Here is a 14,941-nt window from a genome sequence, read left to right as displayed (position 1 = left end):
TTGCTGAGTAATATTCCATTGTATATATGTACTACATCTTTTTAATCCAGTCATCTACTTTTGGGCATTTGGACTGCTTCCATGTTTTTCCAATTGTAAATAAAGCAGCAATAAACATGGGGGTGCAGGTATCTTTTTCAACACCTGTCCACCTTTTAATCAATTCATTATCTGTTGTGTGCCAGGTGCCAGGACTGAGCTAGGTTCTGGAGACACTGGTGTACGTAAAACAAACTCAGCCAAGCAGGCGCGAGCCTCCCTCCTTTGCCCTCACCCCAGCCCCCCTCCTCTTCCCTCCCTGAGACCAGGCTCCCACACCGGCTCACCTGACCTGCAGCATCCTGACAGTGGGGCACGTGACTGCCAGCTTTGTCAAGCAGAATAGTGTTGTCGTAGAAATGTTGTTGCGGCTCAAGCTGTGTGATTGTGTGGAGGTGTCAGGAGGCATGCCTTACCCTGTGGGACCTGGGGTTTTTTGATTCTCCGAGGGAACAGGGTGAGTCAGACAGGGCAGTGGAAAGATCGCTTACGCAAGCTTCTGGAGCTTCGTCAGGCCAGGTAGCATCTCCACAATGTCCAGCACCTTCTGGTCCTTGAGCTGGCTGTCCTGTAAGCTGTGGGGAGACCGAGACACCATCCCTCAGCCATCAGGCTGGGTGCTTGGAATCCCCAGTTGGCAGGTGACTTGAGCTGGCTGTCCTGTAAGCTGTGGGGAGACCGAGACACCATCCCTCAGCCATCAGGCTGGGTGCTTGGAATCCCCAGTTGGCAGGTGACTTGAGCTGGCTGTCCTGTAAGCTGTGGGGACACCGAGACACCATCCCTCAGCCATCAGGCTGGGTGCTTGGAAGCCCCAGTTGGCAGGTGAAGACAAAGTTGGCAGGTGACAGACACAGGTGGGAGACACACGATAGGGCCTAGGACAAGTTGGTGACCTGCTCCATGGAGCCCAGCAAGCAAATAGGTTCTCTGCTGGCCTCATTTCTGTCCATACACAGACCCCATGGGATTGTTCCTGCTTGGGAGCCCAAGAGATCCAGAGGGTGGATTCTGAAGGCTTCGTGATGTGGGATGAGAGCACGCTGCTCTCAGAGCTCTTCTGGGGATGTGGCTGGGGCTCCAGCCTAGGGCCTCTTGGCAGAATCCTGATGAGGATGCAGGAGCCACTGCTTCCAGCCTCGGCTGTGCCTCTGACTCGGAGCTAACACCAAGCACAGCCCTTTCTGACCTCAAGTTTCCCACCTGTAAATGGGACTCGCAGCCCAGCCCTTTCGGGTTCCCAGCTGGAGGGACAAAAGAACTAGAGTTGAGGGCCCCTTTGCAGGTGCTCACTCTGGTCAAGGTCAAGGAATGGGATGTGAGTTCATTAGCATTTGCTCTTCCTATTGAGAGTGACGGCAGTCTCTTTTCTCATTACTTGGAGTGGTCATGAGCAAAGACACCCGGCAGAGGGGACAGCGCAGAGCTGTGGTCCAGCTAACACAGCTCCTAGTGCCGAGTTGCGCCCGCCTGGATGAGGCGTGCCATTTTGAAGTCTCCCAAAGGTGCCACATAGCTAGCAGCGGTGGTGCACGTGAGCTGTGGCAGAAGGGGCCTGCCCCACCTTCTCTGACCGCCCAGTCACAGACACAGGGCAGGAGTGTGTCTGTGCCTGTAGCACTTGCACTGAAACATGCGTGTGGATGGAAGTGCCGGTATGCATGTGGGATGTACTTCCACGAACAGGCAGCTCAAGTGTGGACACATGGTGCCTGCATGTGAAAGTCTATGTGGGCCACACATTTACGTGCATCCACGGTGGTCTACACTACCATTTCTTCTCCATGGTCATAGAAAGCAGAAAGGGGGCCTCAAATGCAAGTTCCTTCAAGGTGAAGTAGCACTTGCATTTGGATGCTGTCCTCCCGCCTCCTGAATTCACGCCTCCCCTCTCTGGGTGTCACTGAAAAACAACTGTCCAGAACTTGATGGAATATTCAGGCCCTGCTCAGGGCCCAGAGGAGCCCGAGGACCTGGGCAGTGACAGCTCCCAGCCTGGGAGCCCACCTGGGGATCACTCACCTGACCTCTTCCAGCTGTGGACAGAGCTGCAAAGCCCGCAGCAGGTGGCTGATCCCTCGGGCAGTGATGTTGGTTCCGGCCAGCCTACAGGGCAAGAGAAGGTAGTGTGGTGGAACGGGGCTGGGGAAGGAGGTCGGCCCAGAAGCTTCCCTGTGTAGGGTGAAGTCTCTCTTGACTCCAAATCGTGGCTCACCCCAGCTTCTTCAGGTTCCCCATCGTTGGCAAACTCTTGGAGAGGGCTTCTGCGAAGGCGTCCCCACACTTCCTGCTCTTGATACTGCCGTAGAAAGAGGCAAAGTGACTGAGGATTAATGCTGGGCAGAGCTGAGAGTTTGTCATCTATTCCCTCCTCCAACAGACGGAGCTTAATATCATAATATTAGCGGGGGTGGTTGTAACTGCTGTAGTCGTAAATACCCATGATGGCAGCGACTGCTAACTGTCCACCAAAGTCCACTCTCCACTCCATCTATGGAAATACAGCAAAAGCTGGCACTCTCTCAGCCAGGGATGGCATGTGCCAGCCTCTTTTGCTGCTCAGTGTGGCCACAGGACTACTTTCTCTCCAATGGAAAGTGAGTGGAATGGATGTATTTCGAGCACTGAGTTTTAACACACTGTGTGTGTCCAGCACCCATGCTTAGACTGCAAATGTCCAACAGCACAGCCTGGACAGAGCCCCAGGCCCACAATGACTGGGGGACCCAACTGGACCCCCGAGGTCCCAGTGAGGCAAGGGTTTCCTCCCGGCGACACAGGGAAGGGCCAGAAAGGGCCTTTCTGTTCTCACTTTGGAGAGTCACACCCTCTCTAGCTCAGCAGAGGTCTCCCAGGTGACTAGGTCCACTCTCCCCCAAAGCCCAGGTCCCACTTAGTGCTCCCGTCTCCCCTCCCCTCTCACCTGAGATGCTCCACCTGCCTGCAGTCTGCCAGGGCCTCAGGACAGCAGGGTTCCAGGGGGCAGCCCTCAAAATCCAGGTGGATGGGGGAATCCCTGTGGCCCAGGATGTTGGTCATGGCAGCCAGGTCAGCATAGGTCAGTGGGAAGTTGTGGAAGGGAAGCCGATAGGGCAGTTTCTGGGCCACGAGGCCAGCCAGCTCAGATTCCTGGGTCTCAACCACACAGTGACACAACTCTACGACCTTTGGTCCTGTGAGCTTGCGGCTGGCCAGCTTCCTCAAGGCCTGCACAACAGCTGCCTGCTTTGCAACCAGCACCTCGTTCCACTCTACCAGCTGGTCAAAGAAGGGACGGCAGGCGTGGGATGCCAGGCCTGCCAGGAAGGTGGGGAGAAGGTCTGAGAGGCCCAGCCTGGCATCAGTCCGCAGCACCCAACGGGAATTGAGGGTGATGTGGCGGGCAACGCTGTCCTTGTCCACCCTGGGGTTGGTCATCAGGTACAGGGCTGCGAAAAACTCCTGCAGGCTGAAGTGCGTGAAGGCATAGCCCGTCTCCTGGTGCCCGGGGCCTGTGTAGATGCAGAAGGAGGTCAGCAAGCCATGGCCCGCTCCGAAGGCCATCACGGGTGGGGGGATGTCTCCTGCCGAGAAGATGACCTCCCCGGCCTCCAGGCCCCGGAAGGCCACCTCGCTGAGGCTCAGCACAGACGTCACGGGCAGGGAGCCGTGGGGGCTGTGGGTGAGCACCATCTGCAGATAGTTCTGAGTCACAGTGGGCAGGAAGGCCACAGCCTGGCCTGGGGAGTGGCCCTGGAGCAACTGGTGCAGGCAGAGACAGGCCACTCGGCAGAGGGCAGGCATGGCGCATATACTCCGGAGCCGTGCGTTGGCCTGCAGCTCTGCCAGGGCCACCTCCCGCAGGGGCGGGTGGTTGAAGAAGCGGCCCATGTAGTCTGCCATCCGCGGCCGGTCAAAGCCCCACATGTGCAGCATGGCCGCGTCGGTGGGCAGGCAGGCGGGCAGCTTCCCGGGGCGCGAGGTGGCCATCACCCAGCAGCCAGGCAGGACCTTGCCGTGGCAGAGGTCAGAGAAGAGGGCGAGGGCCGAGTCTGGGGCCTCGGAGCCCGCGTTCTTCCTGCTGGAACGCGGGTGGAGGGCCTCGTCCAGCCCGTCAAAGATGAGCAGGACCCCATCCGCATTCTCCGCCAGGTACCCCAGCACAGCGTCTGGGTCTCCCTCGGGGTTGGGGTGCAGGTCGAAGAGCAGCTGCGGCAATGTCAGGAGACGTTTGATGCGCTTGAGGTGGCGGAATTCAAACAGAAACAGCGCCTGGAAGCGGTCCAGCTGGCCGCAGGCCCACTTGTGGCAGAGCCGGTGGGCCAGCGTGGTCTTGCCCATGCCGGTCTTCCCCAGCAGCACCAGCACCCTCGGGCCCCTGTGGGCCCTGGTGTTGAAGAGGTCGCGGAGACACGCGTCGGGGTCGTCTTCGGCCTTGAGGCCCATGACGGCCCCCTCCTGAGTGTCGAAGGGCCCGGTGGAGCGGTTCCATTGAAGGATGGGCGGGATGTAGAGTTGGTGGGGGCCGGTGGGGGGCCCGGGGGCAGGGAACCCACTGCCATAGCGTTGACAGGTGGAGTTTCTCAGCAGCTGCAGGTACTGTCTGGCCGACTCTGCAGGGGGAGGGAGGGAGGAGGCGTGAGAGTGCGGGTGTCCCAGCCCCAGAACCCCTCACCCTGGCCTTAGCTGTTGTCTCATCTGGGTATGAATGGGGCTGGGAAGGGAACGCAGGGGCCCGCAGGGAGCTCTTGCAACTACATTCCTAGAAGGAATTGGTTCTACAGCAGCACTACAGAAGTATCTGGCCGTTATGAAACAAGGAAGTCTGAATGGGGAAGTGTGACTCATTCTGTTTATTTTGTAATGATGCCTGGGTGGGTGACATTTTCAGACAGGTACTTCCTTTACAGTCCCTTACGGGACCACCTTTTACAGTGACAGCAGAGTAACCCGCACCCCTTCCTGATATTTCAGTTCTGCACTTTCCAGGGGTGAGCTAAGGGCCGGAGGCCCCAGCTACAGCAGCTGGGTTCACACAGTGACAGCTGACTGGCTTGTCAGTGTATCATTGAGGGAACCTGGGTGGCCCAGGGGGACTGGCCCATTGGTGGGGGACCCCTGAGTGTCAGGCCAGTCCGAGCAGGGCAGGGGGGCCAGAAGGGCACCCTGGCTTTGTGGCCTGCTGAGGGCATCCAGAGGCAGGTGTCACGACCACTGGACCCCGCCCGCATCCCTGCTTGCGCAGATCGGGGGGTCCCCTGGGCCTTGACCTCGTGGGCTGAGCATTCCTCCTCGGCTGTTCTGAGCCACGACCCTCTCCCCTACTCCTATGGTATGAATTTTCTCCCAACACGCCCTTGGGCTCCGTCTCTCCTCCCTTGGGGTCCTGCCTGGCAACTGGCCCCATTAAACCTCTCTGCTCTGAGACTGCTGTGTGGGGTCCTTTCAGCAACACCTTACATCTTGGTGCTGAAACCTTCCGGTCCACGCATGCGGGACTCACCCCAACCCCAGTTGCAACGGCCCCACAGAGTCTCTCTCTCAGAGCATCTGCGTTGCTGGCTACACACCCACCACCCGCCCAGGGCTAAGTCCCACCCGATTATACCCTCCCTCCTTGCTTTCCCACTCTACACTCCTCGACCAGGGCAGCACTGATCAGTTTAACTCCCGGGGCTCCCCAACTCTCTACTTCTCTTCTCTATGAAAATCGTGGCACCGCGTGAGAATCCCTCTACCCCAACTTTGTCCTTCCTTGTCCCAGGAACGCCTGGCTCAAGGAGCAGACCTACCTGTCTTGTCTGAATCAGGATAGAGGCTGCTTTTCCCTGGATCCAAACCACTCAACACTGGCGCACCCCGACACTCTCCCTGTCTTATACCATCTCCACTCCCCCACCCACACCCCATCACCCCCTGCCTCGCACACTGCCACGGACAACTCTTACTCAAAGACTCAGCTTTGGGCTCCCTTCAGCCTTGAAGGTCCCCTTTAGATGCCACCCTCGGTCCCTACCTGCTTCCCCTCACCAAATGGTCAACACCCCACCCACCACCCCACGCATCCCCACCGGGTCCCCTCTGGGATGCCTCCTCCACATAAAATCCAATGGCTTATTAGGCTCTGGCCCATGTACAAACTAGAGAATAACAGCCGATGGCCTAGATTTGACACTCTTGATTTCATCAACCGAAATGGCGGCCGGCTTGAGGTTCCCCGCGTGCAGGCATTCTTGACGATTTACTCTCACCCTTCTCTCCACCAGGCTTGCTCGCCTCATCAGCTCTTTCTAGCAGTCATCCCTGGGGAGCCACCCACCACCGCTGTCAATGTCACACTTTGCAACCCCTCACGCTGGTTACAGCTCAACAATATCCTCTCACATACAAAGACTTCCTCTCGACGTCCAACTTCTCTCTCGTAACTAAACCTCTGTACAAGGCTACCCAGTCGACCTTCACAAACCCTTGGCCTCCCCAAAGCCCTCATCCACCCACTCTCCACCTCAGAAAGCTCTCATTCCCATCACTCTCTAGCTTCCCCCAACTCCAACATCCCTTCTACCTCTTCATCTGCTGGCCCAGGCCCTCGGCCCCCTCTGACCCTTCCAGTGGTCAATGTATCAAAACAATCTGTCACCAGCTCCCTCAGGTCCTGTTATCACACTCTCCCTAACCTCCTCAGCCATCACACTTCTCTGCCCTACTCCCTTCCTGAGCTCAGCCGCTCCAGAATCCCCTTCTTAAACCGAACAACGCCAACTCTGTTTACCTGGTCTATGTAGCTTGTTTCTAAGGTCTTTATCTAAACCCCTCCTACTTTCTTCTGTAAACCTCTGACCTCTCCCAAGATACAAAGTCCAGATTGCACACAAGGAGACAGGAAATTGCCTTCCTCACTTTTGACTCATGCACGGCCATCCAGCCCGGCTCATCTGCCTCAGAGCCCACGGACGCATGCGGAGCCTGTTCGGGGAATGGCCCTACGCCCCAGACCAAACTGCACCCCCAGCCTCTGCATCCCAGGTGGACAGGCCCATACCTGGTCATCCTCACCATGCCAATGAACATGAAACTCCACTGGCACCATCTGTCCTGCATAAAACGTTTTGACTGTAGCTCCTGGGAAGTACTCTTGTCACCAGGTGGGAGCCACCAAATCACACTTCACCAAGACTCAGTGACATTTCTGCTTTCCTGGTCTATTCCCTATTCTTCTTCTCCACACACAAGGTCCCCCAACCACCTCTAACATCATTACTATTAAGATATTGGACCCGGCCCTCCCTGGTGGCGCAGCGGGTTGAAGCCCAGCACTGAGAATCTGAAGCCACTTCCGCATGAGTTCGATTCCCGCCTGCCGCCTGCCCCGGAGGAGACCACATGGCGAGCCAGACCTCTCCTGACCCGCCCGCTGCTCCCCTCAGCAGTGTACTTCGTCAATCTGCCTGTTCTGCTCCCCACTCTGTCTCTGGTGAAGCCTCTCACCGTCCCTGAGCCTCTGGCCTGTACCCCAGTTCTGTATGAATAAATAAATAAAATCTTTAAAAAAAAAAAAAAAAAAAAGATATTGGACCCTTGGGATTATCAGTGGCAACAGGGAATTTCCAGCAGGGTCTTCTTCTACCTGAGGGTGCATCTATTAAGGGGAAGGATGTCCTAAAGGAACTCTGCAGAGCCTTATGGACTCCACCCCCTACTCCAGCTGTCTGGATCCTACACACTACTCCAGTGATCGGAAACTACAACTCCCAGCAGTACCAGGGAGAGAACGGTGAGGACCCAAGGGTGGAGCTAGCAGGAATTCTGGGACATTTGGGGGATAAATAGGGCGCCATTGCATCTCTCGATCTCTCACTGGGGCAAGGGCTCTCCAGACAGCATGACTCGGTGTTTTCAGTCAGCCCAGCCAAGCCAGTAAGGTATTCCAGTTACTTGGTATCCCACTCTCTTTCCCTGGGTTGTTTCCTATTCCTTTCCCCTTTTGTAAATAAACCCGTTATTGACCCTTTTGTGTGTCCTTGCAGTATAACCAAATTGTGAGCACGCGGGTGAGGCCCCACAGACAGGAACTGGGCTACCCTGTAACAATTTTTGGTGCCCAACCTCCATATCTCCCCATGGAACCCTTGGGCTTCTGCCTTGAGGTGTTCTCCCATGTATCCTGCTCACTCTAAATTGCCCAATGATGGTCCGGGCTTGGACCCACCAACCCTCTTCTCCTGGAAGTTTGGAAGAGAAGAGTCACCAGTACCTGGAAGCTTCTCAGCCGGGGACACAGTCCAGCACCTGTGTCCCAGCCCCTCAGCCTCCCTACATCAGGTCCTCCCACCTTGGTACCCACCTCGTTGCTGCTTCTTGCACTGTTTGCGGCGGGGTGAGGATCCACAGTTCGGATGAGGTCGCTTGAGGCCTGGAAAGAATGAAGAAGGAGTTAAGGGGTAGGGTTTGGGGGCCTGGGTGTCCCCAATTTCACTGGAGAGCTCCATTTCACAAACAGGTTGAAGACAGAAATTCATCCACACTCAGGGGCTGAGCCAAGACAGTCAGTGGGCAAAGGCTTCTGTTTGCAGAAGCTTGTCTCAGGCTTGGGCCAAAGGGTAGAGGGGGCCCAGCAGGCAAGAGAAGGGCCCACAGCCAGCAACTTCAGAAACACTGAGCCCCAAGCACTAAATGGCTTGGGAAGGACCCAGTCTTGCCGAGGCGACCACTGGTTGGAGAAACTAAAGCTTCCAAGAGACTTGGCCAGACCTGTACCCTCTCTGTGTGCCAGAGTGTTTTATCACCCTAATTTCACATCTTCCACACTTCCTCCCTTCCTTTAATGGTTCCATGAGTTCTGTCTGATTGCATGGGTTTGTAAGAGACACCTTAGTGCCATTTTGGAAGAAGCTGGGAGAAGAAGGGAGAACAGGAGTACAGGAAAGCAGAAAGGGAGAGAGCACTGATGAGATTTTCCAGAAGTGGGGCAGGATCCCACAGCCAGATGCGAGTGACTAATCAAAATAGTCCTCCCACCCCCACCCCCACCTCCCAGCCAGGGCGTTAACTTTTTAGTTTTGAGATTACAGGGTGGCCCGGGAGTACCAAAGAGGTGCTGGAATCAGTTGGAGAATAATTCCAAAATGTTCAAGTCCTCTGTGAACAAGGGTCTCACTGGCTAAATATCAACCAAGCCTGGTCAGAGTCAAGTAACAATTATGTCAACTCAGTGACAAGGGTCAGAGGGACCAGGACAAAAAACTTTTATTAGTTAAGGAGACAGGGTTATGGAGTGCATGTTTTCTGCTCAAGACTGTATATGCACAGCTAAACGTTAAAAAGTTCATACTTCTATAGAAATGAAGGTTCTGAACCCGCAGCAAATGTCCTATTCAATGGTGAAGGACTCAAAGCTTTTCCTCTAAATCAGGAACAGGGAAAAGTTGTGGTTTTTCACCATGTCTATTCAACATAGTACTGGAAGTTCTAGCCAGAGTAATTAGGCAAGCAAAAGAAATAAAGGAAGAAGTACTGGAAAGGAAGGCGTTAAATGATTTGCTTGAAGATGGTATTATCCTTTACTTAGAAAATCCCAGATTCCACTAAAAACTGTTCAAGCAAATTAACACATTCAGAAAAGCAGCACGATACAAAGCTAACACACAAAGAAATCAGTTTTATTTTTGTACACAAACCTTGAAGATCCTCAAAATGGAGTTATAAAAAATTCCATTTACAATGGCATCAATAAGAATAAAATCCTTAGAAATTAATTTAACCAAGGAGATGAAAGACTTCAAAGAAAATGGCAAAGCATTACCGAAAATAAAATTAAAAAAAATAAATAAATAAACGAAAATAAAACCCATGTCCATGGACTGGAAGATTTAATATTGACTGTCAAAATGTCAATATTACACAAAATGATCTACAGCTTCAATGTAAGCTCTATAAAAATACCAGTGATTTTTTTTTTTTGCAGAGTAGAAAAATTCATCCTAAAATTCATAGGAATCTCAAGAGATCTTGAGTAGCCAAAGCAATTCTGAAAAAAGAACAAAACTGTAGGGCTACACTTCCTGATTTCAAAACTTACTACAAAGGTACAAGAATCAAAACAGTGTGGTATTGGCATAAAGACAGACATATAGACAAATGGATTAGAATAGAGATCCCAGAAATAAACCCTTACGTATACAGTGAAAGGACTTTTGACAAGGGTTCTAAGCCCATTCAGTAGAAAAAGGACAATCTTTTCAACAAGAGTTCTGGGAAAACTGGATATCTACATGCAAAAGAATGAGGTTGAACCCTTATCTAATTCTATAGACAAAAATGAACTCAACATGGATAAAGGACTTAAATGTAAGGTCATAATAGCAGAACTCTTAGATGAAAAGATAGGGCAAGGCTTTGTGACATTGAATTTGGTAATGATTTCTTGGATAGGATACCAAAGGCACAGGTAACAAAAGCAGACAAGTTGAACTTGAATGAAATTTTAAAATTTGTACATCAAGAGACTGTATGCATTGGGTAAAAGTACCCTAAGTTGGGAGAAAATATTTATAAATCATATTTCTGACCTACTACAATATAGCAATATTACAGATAAAAATATTATAGATTAAAAACAGCAACAAAGCAACCTGATTTAAAATTCTGATGTGGGCAAAAGACTTCTTTTCCAAAAGGGGCACAAATGGATAATAAGCACATGAAAGATGCAACTAATCCCTAGGGAAATGCAAATTAAAACTAGCATGAGACACCACCTTGCACTCACTACTAACAACAAGAAAACAAAACTAAACAGAAAACATCAAGTGCTGATGACGATGTGGAGAAACTGGAACACTTGTTCACTGCACATGGGAATATAAATGATATAACTGCTGTGAGGAGCAGAATGGAGATGCCTCAAAAAATTAAAAATAGTTACCACCTAACCTAGCAATTGTACTTCTGGGAATATATCCGAAAGAACAGAAAGCTGGGTCTTGAGGAGATACTTGTTTCCCCATTTGCATGGTGGCAGCATTTTTCACAATAGCTAGATCATGGAAACATACCAAGTGTCCGTTAGTGAATGGGTAAGTAAATATAGCATACGTTACATGAGTAACGTATGCAAATAGTGGAATATGGTCAGCTTTAAAAGGAAAGCAATTCCAGAAAGAAAAAGAAAACTATCAAATGGTCTCACTTACAAGAGGAATGTAGAGAAAACAAAAAGGGATAAATAAATAAAAGTAAGTCTAATAAAGTAAAACTCAACATCATCAGGCAACCAATCAGAGACACTCTGTAGGGGAGGAGGAGGGAGAGGGACGAAGACAGGGGTGAGGAGAGCCCCAGAGACTACGGGGATGGTGCAGGGTGAACTGGTGGGGGGAATTTCATGGGGAAACCATACACTGTACAAGAATGAAGGATGAACAGATTTAAAATATTAAAAATAAATAGGGCTCTCCCTGGTGGCGCAACGGGTTGGAGCACTGCATTGTGAGGCTCTCCGAGGCCCCTGCAGCATGAGTTTGATCCCCGGCCAGGGAGTGACCACATGGTGCAGACCTCTCCTGACCCACCTGCTGCTCCCCTCAGCAGTGTGTTTCACTGTATCTGCCTGTTCTGCTTCCCACTCTGTCTTTGGTGAGTCCTCTCACCCTCCCCACCACTGGCCTGTCCCCTGCAAGCATAAATAAATAAATCTTTTTAAAAATTAAAAATAAATAAATAAAGTCAATGCAACAATAGTCTATAAACCTCACATTACTAAAATGGAGCTATCATAACACCCAGCAATTTCACTCCTAGGAATCTACCTAAAAGTCACAAAAACTTCATTAAAAAGGAAACCTGTACCTCTATGTTTATTGCAGCACTATTTGCAATTAAGATAGGAAACAACCTAAATGCCCCCAAACAGAGGACTGGATCAAGAAGATGTGGTCTGTATACATCATGGAATACTACTCAGCCAGCAAAAGGACAAACTCATGCCAGTTGCAGCAACATGGATGGAATTGGAAGGGATCATGCTGAGTGGAATAAGTCAGAAGGAAAAAGAAAAATATCAGATGGTCTCATTTTTAGGAGGAATACAGGGGAGCCAAAGAAGGGATCGGGGGTGGGGGTTAAATGAAACTAGCAGGCAACTACAAATCAGAGGTATTCAGCAGGGAAGGGAGAGGGAGAGGGATTGCAACAGAGGGGGAAGAGCACAGAGATTATGGTGATGGTTCATGGGTGACTTGGTGGTGGTGGGGATTTATACCTGAGAGGAGAAAGCAAACTGTACAAAAATAAACAATGATGTAAAATATACAGAAAGAAAAAAAAAAGAAAAGAAAATAGATGAACCTGAAGACACTAGATTAAGTGAAATAAGCCACAAGCTGATTGCACGTATCAGTAGTCACCATCATCAAGCAGAACTTGGGTTATCAGAGGCTAGGGGGAGCAGGAGCGTGGGTGTAACGAACCTACTTTCAGTTCTCCAAGATGAAACGTTTTGGTGGTGGTGTGTGTTGCACAATAACCAGCAAAGCCATCTTGGCTCAATTACAGCCTGAAACATTGTTTAAGATGGCAAATTTTATGCTATGCATATGTAACACAATATGAAAAAAAGGAAGAAAGAAAGGATCGGAAAATACCCCAGCCCGCGAGTCTGGGGTCACTGTTTGACTGTTGACCTCTCAGAAAATCAGCCAGAGGCTCCCTGGGTGTGAAGCACAGTCTGGGTGTGTGCAGCCCCAGGTGACAGGGAGCTGGGCTCCAGCAGGCCCTCAGCTTGGGGCAGGAAGTGAGAACGGGCTTCCCCTAGAGGGCTTTCCCAGGGTGCTCTGGCTTATGGCCTGGGGGGGGGGGCGCAGGGAGCAGAACAGACCAAAGCCTTGAGAGACTTGAGGGGGCAGAAGTGGGGCTGGGCACCCTGAGGTTGGGGACCCCTGCAGAGGGCTGAGGGGAGAGGCGGAGGCTGGTTTATGAGAAGTGTTGAAGCCAGGCACCGCCGCCCTCCGCTTGAGTGGGACTCTCTTGCTCCCGCCCCCAGGACTCACCTTGGTCAAACTTAGCTTCAGCTTGACTTTCTTCGCCAGCTTCCAGCTGCCTGGGAAACCCTGAAAGAGAAGAGAGCACAGAAGAGCTGCAGGGATGGGGCGCATGCCTTGGGGCCAGCTTGGCTGGGATCTGGCTCAGCTCACCCCTCAGGGAGTCCCCAAGTTCCCACTCTGCTCTCTGTGGGGCGCCCACCTGGTGGTGGACCTTGAAGACAGTCAGGCCAGAAGAGTGTGTGGGCCCGCCAGCTCCTGCGTGCACAGCGAGGTGTGTGCAAGTCTGTTCGTGTCTATGTACCCTGTGTGCAGGTCTGCCACATGTGTGTGTTAGGCACACACGTGTGTGACAAGCAAGTATGTGCACACTGACCCCCGTTTCCTCCCTCATGGGGGAGTTCTAGAGTGGGTTTCAGCTTTCTCACCTATTATGTTTCCCCGAAGTGCCCAAGAAATGACCTTGCACAGTCGGCAGAGGCCCCCACCCCAGCGGTCAGGGGGGTCTCGCTGTCTGGCAACCTCTTGGGCATGGTGGGCTTTCTGAAAGTCCCTGGCCAGAAGGAAGCACCTGGCCCTTTCTCCTGGTCTTCTGCCTTCCTGGGTGGGCAGGGGGGGAGAGAGCTTCCTCAGGCCCCTGGGTGACATGGTGGCATTAAAGACTGCTCTGGAGATATCCAGAAACAAGGAGTTTTGTTCCAGGCTTGGTCATGCCCTCTGTGTGTGACGCAGTGAGTCTTCCCCGTGCCTCCCTGGGGTCCCCGCGACGTGGGAGCCAGTGGGGTACTCGCCCTCCTGTGCGCACGCCTACCTTCCCCGTGGCCCCACGTGCTCAGCAGCCACACCTCCATGTCCAGGGGCACGCTCAGCTCCATGCACACACAGTTGATGAACCCCTCCCAGGTGGCCTGACCTCGGCTGTAGAGTTTCTTGAGTTGCAGGGTCACCCTCTCTGTGGGGTCTGTGGCCTCGCTGCTGGAGCCCAGGTCCATGTTGGGGAGGAAGAACTTCACCTTGGCATCCAGCCATTCTAGGTTCGTGCTGAGCAGACTCATGAAGCCCCTCCACAGGCTGTGCCTGCTCAGCTGGTGGCTAATGGAGTCCATGAGGAGCTGGCCCTGCGGGCACAGTGAGAAAATGAGCCAGGGGGGGCAGATGAGCTTAGAGGTGAGTTGGGGGCAGGTGAGCCGGGGGCAGGTGAGAGGGCAGGTGAGCGGGCCGGTGAGCCACGGCGGGGTTGGTGAGTGGGCAGGTGAGAGGGCAGGTGAGCTGGGAGCTAGGTGAGTTGGGGGCAGCTGAGACTGCTAAAGGGGGCAGGTGAGTTAGCAGGCTGGTGAACGGGGACAAGAAAGTTAGGGAGAAGCCAAAGGACCCCCATATCTGAGGGGCAGAGATTAGGCAGACAGGCCTTTCCCATGGGTTCTCAATGCCTCTGGCCAGGCATCATCCTAGAGATCCTTCTTCTGTATCCCTGTCACACCTACATTGAACACATACATTGCCCTGCCCTCAATCCAAGTGTGTCTGGATCCTGGCTCTGGAATGATCTAGGTCATCCCTTATAGATGGCCCCCTGAGAATGGTTTACTCGTTCTTGTTTCCATGGGCCCATCTGTGCCCCTCTCTCTAAGCTAAGCACATGCAGAGACAACTAACTGGCCTCGAATCTGTTCTTGTCTTCTTCCTGAATACTTAGAACCCCTGAATATTCTTGGACCATCTGGAACCAAACATATTCTTTTGCCCTGCTTGTAGTTACATGCGGCCAGGGAATTAAATTTGGCCGGTGGATGTGAGCAAGAAGTTGGCTTCTTCTCTTCAGTTGGGATGTTGATGTGATGACTGGAACTTGGGCAGCCATATTGGATCATGAGGTAGAAGCCAGT

At 52.4% G+C, this 14,941-nt stretch overlaps 1 protein-coding gene across 1 annotated transcript in view; it reads right to left on the bottom strand.

Annotated features, from left to right (window-relative positions):
* NLRC5 (NLR family, CARD domain containing 5) overlaps positions 1-14,047 on the bottom strand; it is a 55,512-nt gene extending 41,465 nt beyond the window's left edge. Inside the window, exons 1-8 of the mRNA XM_012733169.1 lie at positions 13,867-14,047; positions 13,065-13,124; positions 8,363-8,431; positions 2,963-4,631; positions 2,255-2,338; positions 2,062-2,145; positions 531-614; positions 327-416 (exon numbers count right to left, since the gene is read on the bottom strand). Coding sequence (XP_012588623.1) covers positions 327-416; positions 531-614; positions 2,062-2,145; positions 2,255-2,338; positions 2,963-4,631; positions 8,363-8,431; positions 13,065-13,124; positions 13,867-14,047 — 2,321 coding nt within the window. The remainder of the gene's footprint in view (positions 1-326; positions 417-530; positions 615-2,061; positions 2,146-2,254; positions 2,339-2,962; positions 4,632-8,362; positions 8,432-13,064; positions 13,125-13,866) is intronic.
* Between the last annotated feature and the right edge of the window lie 894 nt (positions 14,048-14,941).

Source organism: Condylura cristata, unplaced genomic scaffold (assembly GCF_000260355.1).
Source record: "Condylura cristata isolate star-nosed mole 26May11 unplaced genomic scaffold, ConCri1.0 scaffold00039, whole genome shotgun sequence".
Classification (NCBI taxonomy): domain Eukaryota; kingdom Metazoa; phylum Chordata; class Mammalia; order Eulipotyphla; family Talpidae; genus Condylura; species Condylura cristata.
Note: the sequence above shows the minus strand (reverse complement) of the source record. Positions and strands in the feature narration are given on the sequence as shown.